Here is a 10,826-nt window from a genome sequence, read left to right on the forward strand (position 1 = left end):
CATGGGTCTAAACTAGTTTTATCTGTCTGTCTATGTATTTATCTGTGTATCTATCTATGTATCTATGAATCCATCTATGTGTGTATGTATGTATGTATGTATCTGTCTGTCTATCCATCTATCTATCTATTTTGCTGGAGTCGAGGATCAGGCCTTTTCTCTTGCTGTGCAAGTGTCTTGCCACTGAGCTACACCCCAGCCTCAGGTCCACTGAGACTCTACCGTACTCATGGCCTTAGTTCTTCTCTCTCTGCCTCTTTTTCTATCTCTCTCTTTCTCTCTCTCCCTTTCTCTCTTTCTTTTGGTTTTTTGAGACAGGGTTTCTCTGTGTAGCCTTGGCTGTCCTGGACTTGCTCTGTAGACCAGGCTGGTCTCGAACTCACAGAGATCTGCCTGCCTCTGCCTCCTGAGTGCTGGGATCAAAGGCACGTGCCATGACCACCCAGCTTAGTATTAGTCTTATGTTAAGGGGAGTGAAAGGAATAGACTTGAGCCTAATTGTGTGAGTTTAGATCTTAGCTGTGTGATTCAGACAAATTACTTGATCCCTCTTCAGGCATTTGGCCTGTCTGTAAGGATATGAACAGCACCTGCCCCAATAGCTGGTTGTGGAGATCAAACAACAGAGCCAGATAAGTAAATGTGGCAGGCAGTGTCTGCCAGCCAGCCAGCATTCTGTGAGCTGGTGATCAATTCCCCCCTGTCCCTGGGTGTCCATCTCTGCTTCCTCCTCAGGACCCTTTCTGGAAAAACACAGTTCTGGGATTTCGAAAGCTCACCCCCAGAGAGATGGACATATTCCCTGATTATAGGTAAGACTGCTGTTGAAATAAAGAGGAAAGGGCGTGACTGCCCCTGGGTATGGTGAAGGAAAAATTTGTTGTAGATGAAAAGGAAAGAATATCAGACTCAGAGACATCCGGGAGAGTCCGGAGTGGACGTGGCCAGGATGAGCTGGTCCATGTGGGGAGGGAAAGAGAAGAGGGAGAGGAGGAGGGGCAGAGAGAAGGGAGAGATGGGGGCCAGGTGCGGCAGCCAGTTGACCAAAGGTACTAAAAGGTCGGGGTAACCAAAATGGTAGGATTATATAGAGAAGGTCAGCCTGGACCCCTGCGCTGGAGAGTTCAGGATAGGGGGCAGGGTGTGTCACCATACCCTGTAACAGGTAGGTACTGAGGGATGCTGGGAAAATCTGGAAACCAGGTCCGCTCTGATATGACCTGTCCTGAGCCCCGGGGTCTGAAACATAACCCCTGTCATGGGCGTAGACACTGGGGTGTGATAAATCAGACAGAACCGTCTAGAAGGCTGCCAAGAATGGAAGCAGCAATTTGCCATCCCACCTCAGTGTGAGAGGCCCTGGTACCCCGTCCTTCTGATATCGAGCCCCTTTCTAAGGCTCCAGGTACCCTGGGCTTTGGCCTGAGATGTCAGTCAGCTTTGCATACTAGACACAAGCTACCTTTGAAGAAAGGGTTATTTTAGCTCATGAGGGTGCTTGTCACCATTGCTTGTATTGCCACTCAGGAAGCAAAGAGAAGGGATGATGGGGTCCCACAATGGCCTTTGAAGGAAGCACCTGTGGCTTAAGGATCTTTCCTTAGGACTCACCTTCTAATCCCATCACCTCAGTACTGTCCCCTCAGAGACCAAGCCTGTGAAAATGGCCTTTGAGGGATGTTCAGCACTTAAACTGTAACACTCACTTTGTTAAACCCCTCCCCGCCATATGAGGAAACGGAACTTCAGAGGGGCTAAATGACTTCCCAAGGCCACACAGCCACATGACCAAGCTCATACTCCTTGCCCTCTGGGCCTCTCCCCTCACCTGACCCCATTCTCAAAAACATAGGTCCAATCTCTGTCTGCATATCCCACGATGCCCTGATGTGACAGGAAATTCGTCCTTGCATTAAGCTGAACCCCCACTGTCACCCCACAGATGCCACCTGGTGGCTCAGCCTCTAGCCACTGGGGACTCAGAGTAACGCCAGGCCAACCTTCAAACAGCAGATTCTGACCTTGCGCTTGCTCTGCCTCTAGCTACGGCTGGTTCAACACAAGCCTCCTTCTAGAGGGGAAGCGCTATCTCCCGTGGCTGACAGAGAGGTAAGACCTCAGCTTCCTGTGAGAAGGAGACGGCCAGGGCTAAGCTGTGGGGCTGCGTGGGAGCCGTCCCTGGTCTTGGCCACCACCACCGTGGGCTGAAGCGATGGGTTCTGCATCCCAGAGCATCAAGCTTCCTGGGCAGACTTCCTCTTAGCAACTTCACTGAAGCCTTTATGCTCATTTAGCAGTTTTAAGTGGATTTCAACGTTTTCCTAAATATGTTTACATAGCTTGCATAAATTGTCTCTCCCACCCGGGGGTGGTGGCGCACGCCTGTGGTCCCAGCACTCGGGAGGCAGAGACAGGCAGATCTCTGTGAGTTTGAGGCCAGCCTGGTCTATATAAGTGATTCCAGGACAGTCAGGACTGTTACACAGAGAAACCCTGCCTCAAAACCACCCTCCAAAAAAAAAAAAAAAAAAATAGCAATAATCTCTCCTTTTAATTTTTCTTCTCTAACTGCTCTTGCTAGTATCACAAGAACAATATTAAGTGATAGAGGTAAGAATGGATGTCCCTGTGTTATTACTGATGTTTTAACATGGATCTTGTAGTGTTCGGTGTTAGCAAACGTTAGCTTGAGGGATCACATACACTCATTAAAGGAGATTTTACATATTTCCTATATTTTATTAAGATTTTGAAAAACTCTGAGCTGAATGGAAACTTTTGTGATCTTGGAATCTTGGAATGGAAACTTTTAAAAATTTTTAAAACTTTTAAAAATATGGCTTTCAGAATCCTACTCTGCACCTACTGGGTCAGAACCCCTGGGATGAGGGTCCAGAATTTTTTTTTTTTTTTTGTCTTTGTCTTTTTGAGACAGGGTCTCACTGTGTAGCCCTGGCTGGCCTAGAATTCACAATGTCGACCAGGCTGGCCTGGAACTCACAGAGATAGATCCACTATCCGTGCTTCCCAAGTATGTCTCCTGTCTAATAAGTCCAGGATTTTGTATGTCAGTAAGTCTGGGTTAGTGTCGTGTGAGGCCTTTCCTGGGGAGACATAATACATGCATGACTACTTAGCCCACACGGGGAACCCACATTACAGCAGAGCCCACCTCAGTGAACCCGTGACTGTGTGATGAGCGTATTGAGTTAGTAACAGGAGTATGGGTCAGGGGTCATTTTCAGGAGCAGGGCTGATGCAATGGCAGCTGCAGCATCAGAAAGCCCAGCCCAGCGCAGGTGAGAGCTGCGACCGACCCCCCGGAGCTCTGCTCCTCTCCGGGCAGCTGCACAACAAAATCTCCCCTGGGCTGCACAGCTGGCCATTGCTTGGCCGGTCATTGTTTGCTCGTCACTGTTTGTGTAACCCTGGGGACCAGCCTCCTGAATCTTGTGTTTCATCTTCCCAGACACGTGAAGTTTGTTTACCTTGTGTGTCCCGGGAGGGATTGTTACAAATCTGAGGAAACTGCAGCAGGACAAACCATTGGGCTGACATTCCTACTCTTGCCCCGGGGCCATGTGACCCCTGACCAGCCTCTCCCCAGGTGTCCCATTCTGAAGAAATCACATAGTTAGGACTCCCTCCACGGGTTTCTCGTTCTTTTGATAGGTTTTCAGTGCCAGGATCAATCCAGGGCCTTACATACTCTGGGCAGACACCACTGAGCCACACCCACACAGAACCCTTCTCTGTGTGGGACATTCGAGGGGAGGGATGAGCGTACCCCGGTGTCACACTCTGGCAAAGGTGCATATGGCACTGGTCCTTCTCTGCCTCTTTCCCCCACTCCCCTGAAGTCCGTCCCCTAAAGCAACATGGTGGCGGCAGAAGGTCAGAGACAAAGAGGCCTGCATCTGCGTCCCAGGCCCTCAGCAGACAGCTCGCTCCACGGCCTTCAGGAAGACCCTTCTCCATGGGCTCACTGATGGCAGTGGCCATCCGAGAGGACCTTGTTTTCAAAGGGAGGCTTTTCAGACCGGTGGTCCAGGCTGGACTGAACAACTACACAGGGCCACCACGTGGGGCTAACAGCCACAGAAATGTCCCCTTGCTGCTCCCCGGGAGGGATGCAGCCAAGAAGGGACGTCAGGCCTGTTTTGATGGTGTCTCCTCATTCCAGGTTAACGGAGAGGGGAGTCAAGCTCATCCATCGGAAGGTGGAGTCTTTCGAAGAGGTGAGTGGCAGCGGCGTGGGGTGGGGAGGTAGGGAAGGGAGGAAGGAAGGAAGATGTCTCCTGTTGCTAGGTGGGAGATCCCCGTCTTAGACTCTCTTGGGGTCCCTCTAGGAATGCCCCAGGCTCTATGCCTTGTCTCAGTACCAGGAGGTACTGGATGTATACTTGGATATTCCGAGGGAGGTGTCAGCCTTGATATTGGTGCTAAGATGGAGCTAGGCAGGGGGGCACATGCCTTTGATCCCAGGACTTGAAAGATAGAGGCAGATGGATCTCTGTGAGTTCTAGGTCAGCCTGGTCTACAAATCGAGTTCCAGGACAGCCAGGATTACACACAGAGAAACCTTGTCTCAAAACAACAACAACAACAAAATGGATATGAAAAGGGGGGGCAATGGAATAATCGCAGTGGCCAGAAGGAACTGGTTATAACTGACCCCAGACATGTTTTAGAGCCAAGACACTTTATCCCGAGTCCCCTACTCCACTCCCCAGTTCAGACCTTTCCATGCTTCCCATGACATCTGGGGTGACACCCAGCTGGGACCATGAACAGTGATGAGCTCGGGGCCACAAGTCCTGGCAGCTCAGCTCTGTGGTTTCATTTAGTCCCAGCGTGCGGAATACTGCTTGGCACGGGGAACGCTTAGCATGTCCAGCTGCTGGCTTTGAGCTGTTTGGGGTCCCATCTGGCCCTGATGGACACTTGGGGTCTGTGACTGACACAGCTCTCATTCTCTGGGGCTCTAGGACAGTAGACACTTAGCAATTTACGTGTCCACGATGGCTTCGGGGGAGTAGCCTGGGATGGGCTGGAAGTGTGGGGGTGGGGGTTCTTGTTTGCTGTGTCTGAGTTGACAAGTATTCTGGGCACAGGAAGAATCAAAACAAGTGCCCTGGCAGAGAGGAGGCAAGAGGATAGGCTAATGGGGTCTGAGGGAGGGTACAGCCACTTTGGCTTAATGTGAACTTTTAGGTTTCTTTTTGTTGTTGTTTGTTTTTGGTTTCTCAAGACAGGGGTTCTCTGTGTAGCCCTGGCTGTCCTGGAACTTGCTCTGCAGACCAGGCTGGCCTTGGACTCACAGAGATCTGCCTGCCTCTGCCTCCTGAGTGCTGGGGTTAGAGGCGTGTGCTGCCACCCGGTTTCTTTAAGGCTTCAGTAAAATTCTCCCTCCACAGCAATGGCTCTTCATTCACAGCATTCCCAAAGTAGCCTGTGACCATTATTGGCTTTGCTAGAAAATTATTGTCAAGTGAGAGCAGCTGAGACTCGAGGAGCTAAAAGCACATTTCTGTGGTCAGAAACTGAGTAGAAGGTGGTGGGGAGAGATTTAGAACCAGGGTCATTGGATGCACACCAGCACACCTCAGCCCAGTTCCCCAGAGAGCAGACGGCCGAGGTGTAAGAGGCTGGAGGAAGGAGGAAGGGACAGGGCACAGCACAGTCCTCACTCTTTCCTGTCCCTTGACTTGTTCTTGCTGCCAGGTGGCAAGAGGAGGCGCGGATGTGATCATCAACTGCACCGGGGTGTGGGCCGGCGCTCTGCAAGCAGATCCCTCCCTGCAGCCCGGCCGGGGCCAGATCATCCAGGTGAGGCGCAGTGGTCCTTGAAAGCTTGCTTTGCCTGCTCCCGCCACCCCAAAGCTGGTGGGCGGTCCAGCGGGTGGAATAACCCCAGGCTTCAGGGAAGTGACTTACTGAAGAAACAAGGACCAACCTGCTCGCCCGAACACTGACTCTTCTGTTTCGGAATCTCTTCCTGAGAGCAAAGCTCATGCAGGAGCCATAGCACAGGCCAGAGTTACAAAGAGAACAGCGAGCCAGATGTGGGCCTAGGGGCTTGGGTTGATCATTTAGTCCTTACCATAGCCCTTGGAGATGGTCCTGTCATACATCACACAACCATCTTAACCGAGGCGCCGAGGTGTCAAGTGACACCTGCACGAATGCACAACAGAAAATAGTGGGACTGGGGTTAGAACCCAAGCAAGCCGGCATGTGGATATCACCACTTCCCACGCCTCTCGGGCGGGTGGGGACATATGTGCACATGCTTGTCTATTTGTGGGCATGCTGATGGGCGTGGCCCCAGGCATATATGAATGTGCTCAAGCGCATCTGTATGTGTGCATGGGTGTGTGTTCTTCTTGTGGGCTGATGAGAGTGCGCTTGCTCCTGTGAGCTAAGGTTTTCCCGTGGACGTGTTTCGAGGATGGGGACTATGGCAGGGAGCTGTACCCGCTGCAGTCCTGCCTCAGAGGGGTCGTGAGAGGGCTGACCACTGAAGGAGCGAGTTAAGGGGAAACACTGGCCTCGCTGCCTGACAAGATGTGTCTGTGTGTCTGTCTGTCTGTCTGTCTGTCTGCCAATCTGTCTGTCTTGAATCAACAGGTGGATGCCCCATGGATGAAGCACTTTATCATCACACATGACCCAGGCCACGGCATCTACAACTCCCCATACATCATCCCCGGGTAAAACCGACTGACCTGCAGTCATAGGAGGGGCGCCTTCATGGCATCTTGACGCTCCGGCCACCTGCCTGGCATTTTTCTTCCAGGATTTTATAAATAGGCTTCGGCAATGGAATCCCTGGGTTGGTGGGATTCAGCCTCGATTGGTTTTATCTGTCTTTGAACATTCCTTCTGGGGGCAGTGGTGGTGAGGCCAGAACAGAGGTCCTGGATACACGGGCAGGGGCTGGAAAGAACGACTGGGTTATAGAGCTGACAATGTTGGTGGAGGTATCTGTGTCGCAGTGTTGAGGGATGGCAAGGCTGTCGGTGTTGAATGACAGCAGCATGGTTCGTGGCGGGGAAAGGTGGTATTGATGACATTTGCTCTTGGTGAAGATGAAGCATGTTTCCGGCATGGCGGAGGCAATGATGGTTTCAGAGCCAATGATGGTTGGCTCATCAGTGCGCTCCCTGCCTTGGTGGCTGCTCATGGTTGTTGGCATGGTGGACATGGCAATGTCTCGGTGAGGTTGCTTTGGTGGTAGAAACGGTGACAGGGTCGGGGTCGGTGACGTTGCTGGTTGTAGCGAGATGTTGATAGGTGGTGGCACTGTTGGCGATGGTGATGCCGGGGATGGGTGGCACAGTGGGTTGATGGAGACCACATGGGGTGTGTTTAGCAGGGGTGGCAATGCTGACAAGAGGGGGTGACTCAGTGGAGACCACAGTGAGAGAGAAGGAGAGGGGAGAGACGCCTCTCCCTGCCAGGCTTCGCTTTTCTTAGTGCTCTTTCTTTTTCTCCAGGTCCAAGACAGTTACTCTTGGAGGTGTGTTTCAGCTGGGGAACTGGAGTGAGTTGAACAGTGTCCAGGACCACAACACCATTTGGAAGGCGTGCTGTAAACTGGAGCCCACCCTGAAGGTGAGGGCGGGGGTGCCGGTGCCCTCCACCAGGGCAACTTGGTCCCGATGGGAAGACACCCCTTTGGGGGCAAGTGGGCAAAATAACCCGAGAGAGAGACCGAGGTGTACAGCACGTGATGCTGCTCCCGAAGGCCTCACTGTGGACCAATGAGACCTAACTCCCCCACCCCCCAGAGTGCCCCTCATAGGTTGGCATCTTAGTGGGTCTTCACAGAGAGCAGGTACACTTGATGAGTCTCCATTTTCTCATCTGCCCGATCGTGGTGATGGTGACATGGTGGCGATGGTGGTCGCTGATGTAGGTGAAGCAGCGTGTGGTGCCAGGTGGTAAAGGAGGCGGCTCAGGGAGTGAAGGGCCGGCTGCCCAGCATTCGGGACCTGAGTTCAGATCCCCAGAACTCACGGAAAGACAGAGTCCAACTCATTCTAGCTACATATTGTGTCAACAGGGGAGACTATCTAGCTAAGCCACCAGCATTTTTTCCCCCCAGAATGCAAGAATTGTTGGAGAACTCACAGGCTTCCGGCCTGTCCGGCCTCAGGTTCGGCTAGAAAGAGAGCAGCTCCGTTTTGGATCTTCAAGTGTGGAGGTGTGTTGTGTCAAGGGCAGAGTGCCCACCCCAGCTTTAACAACAACCCTGCCATTTCCCGGGAAAAGTCACATTGGCTGAGATCAGGGTCCAAAGTGGCCATTCCTTCCTCCACGAATGGGGGCACTGAGACTTTAGACGGGAAAGGACAGAGTGGAGAGAAATGGTTCTTCATGCCAGGTGGCAGGGCAAACTCCTGACCTTCTGTAGTCTACGCTGAGGCTCTTTGGATAGGAACAGCTTTCTCTGTTCTGAGAGAAAAAAAAAAAAAAAAAAAACCCGGGGCATCCATTGATGCGATGCTTAAGCCAACCTCTGCTTAGGGGCAGGGTTGTGCTCTGGCCTGACCTCGGGGATATTATAATTCAGGAGATGTTCCCCTGGGTCCTGTCATCAGGGGTGTGAGCAGGTGTGGGCTGGAAGCAACCCCTCCCGAGGTTAACTTTCTCCACACACTTTAGGGGTGTGTGGGGAGGGCATGTGTGTGAATGTTGTGTCCACCACGCAACCAGGGGCACAGATGTACGTGAGTGTGTACAGATGATGGTGTGAGTGTATGGAGGGGCCGTGCATGTGTCTACACAGCGGTGTGTGTGTGTGTGTGTGTGTGTGTGTGTTTGTGTGTGTGTATGTGTTTGTGTGTGTGAGTGTGTGGAAAATGTGACGGAGGGGACGATGCCACAGATGCTCTGACTTCAGGGTTTCGTGGTTCTGCCTCTCCTGGGCTGATAGACGAAGCACCCTCACCTTTTAAGCAAAGTGCCAGAGTCTAGGGTGTCATCCTGTGCTTCCTCAAATGGTTCCCTGTAAGCCAGTCCCGGGCCCCTCCCACCCAAGAACGAATTGATGGAGCTCCTGGCATCTGGTCTACCCAAGAAAGTTTGTAGTCTTCCCTCGTAGCCAAGCTTTCACTCCCTCAGCTGGCTACCATCTCTCGTTTCTCCTAGGTCATCCATAACTACGGTCATGGAGGCTACGGGCTCACAATTCACTGGGGTTGTGCCATGGAGGCAGCCAACCTCTTTGGGAAAATTCTAGAAGAAAAGAAACTGTCCAGGATGACTCCATCCCACCTCTGAGGAGTCTAATGACCACCACCTGACCCCAAGAGGATACCCCAACCCCTTTGGCCAATTGATGCGGTCCTTGATGATTTCCCTCCCCCCTCCCTGCTTGTTAATTGATACACTCCTTGATGACCCTCCCACCCCAACCCCAGCTCCCTTTGGTAAAGACATGAGGTGAGGAAATCCTGATGCTCCTTTCATCCTTCGCTGCTTGGTCCTTCCCATGTGTTTGGTCTGATAAAAATAGCTGCAGTGAATGCTGGCTGATCCTAACCACGTCTCGGTGAGACAGGCAAGATCTAAGACCATGATGCCATCGCTCTCATGCCAGAAAGACTGTCTGAGGGCTGGTTGGGTGGCAGGGCCTGTGCTCAGTGGTGCGGAGCCTTTTGCTTAGAACTCTGATGAGCGGTTTACAGCACTGTCAGTAGTGATGGGAGGAGGGGCTCCTCCCCTCGTCACTGGCTGCTCAACACGATTACAACACCGGCTATCCAAACTCTCTTCAGGATTGATCCTAAGACATGTTTCCTCCTCATTCCCACCACTACGGGGGGTCTCTGTGGTCTTGAGGAGAATGTTTATGTATGTGTGAGGGAAGGGGAAAGAGGGGGAGGGCATGGCTCAGGCCCTTGGGCATGCTAGGTAACCACATCCTCTTGAGACTGGAAGTCAGAGAAGCATAGAACCTTGGGCACAGTGAATGTCTTTGTTTACACTTGTTAACTTATTGTGTCTGTGGGTGTGAGTGTGCATGGTCATGAGGTAGAGGACAGCCCACAGCAAGTCAGTTCTTTCCGTCATCGTGAGGGATCCAGGGATCAAACTCAGGTCATCGGGCTTGGCAGCAAGCACCTTTACCCACTGAATCATCTCACCAGCCCACTGAACGTCTTCTGACATTTTCTGAAATCCTCTCATGTGGAGAGAAACGGGCAACATTTCCACAAATAAGTAGGGGGTTCTGCAGCAGGACTGCTTACAGTTAGGTCCAGTGGATTTCTGGGTGTGGCAGTCCTGGGACTACTTGAAAATACTGATTAAAAAAATACCCTTTTATTTCATTTATTTACTCTGTGTGTGCGTGTGTGTGTGTGTGTGTGTGTGTGTGTGTGTGTGTGTTGGGATCTTGAGTCAGGGTTTCCACGTAGCCAAGGTTGGCCTTGAACTTACAATCTTTCCACCTCTTCTTCCTTGGTATTAGTGTATGGAATCATGCCCAAATTAAAAAAAAAAAAAAAAAAAAAAACAAAAACATCTCTCTCTCTCGTTTCTGTGTTTATCTTCCTTTTTTGTCTCTCTGTGTGCATGCAAGTGTGTGTGCATATGTATTTTATTTTTGAGGATGTCTCATATAGTCCAGCCTGGCTTCAAACTCACTATGTAGCTGAGGATAACCTTGAACTCTGAACCTCCTCCTTCTACCTCCAAAATGCTGGGATTACAGGTGTGTACTTAACTTTGAACTTAAAAACACTTCAAGTATTAATTTTTCTCCCTTGGGTAAAAACTACAACCCTCTTCATTGTAGCCCCTGGAAAACACTCCCA

At 51.4% G+C, this 10,826-nt stretch overlaps 1 protein-coding gene across 5 annotated transcripts in view; it reads left to right on the forward strand.

The window, feature by feature from the left end:
- Positions 1-10,455, forward strand: part of Dao (D-amino acid oxidase) — a 29,089-nt gene extending 18,634 nt beyond the window's left edge. For 4 of the 5 annotated variants that reach the window (XM_055606147.1, XM_055606146.1, XM_055606148.1 and 1 more), the window contains 8 exons: positions 736-812; positions 2,044-2,109; positions 4,184-4,238; positions 5,725-5,829; positions 6,631-6,713; positions 7,500-7,617; positions 8,111-8,209; positions 9,157-10,455. In XM_055606147.1, coding sequence (XP_055462122.1) covers positions 736-812; positions 2,044-2,109; positions 4,184-4,238; positions 5,725-5,829; positions 6,631-6,713; positions 7,500-7,617; positions 8,111-8,209; positions 9,157-9,288 — 735 coding nt within the window. In that variant the 3' untranslated portion in view covers positions 9,289-10,455. The remainder of the gene's footprint in view (positions 1-735; positions 813-2,043; positions 2,110-4,183; positions 4,239-5,724; positions 5,830-6,630; positions 6,714-7,499; positions 7,618-8,110; positions 8,210-9,156) is intronic. The other variant, XM_055606149.1, reaches the window with a different exon arrangement.
- The last annotated feature ends 371 nt before the right edge of the window (positions 10,456-10,826 follow it).

Source organism: Psammomys obesus, unplaced genomic scaffold (genome assembly GCF_907164565.1).
Source record: "Psammomys obesus unplaced genomic scaffold, mPsaObe1.curated_primary_1811, whole genome shotgun sequence".
In the NCBI taxonomy this organism is placed as follows: domain Eukaryota; kingdom Metazoa; phylum Chordata; class Mammalia; order Rodentia; family Muridae; genus Psammomys; species Psammomys obesus.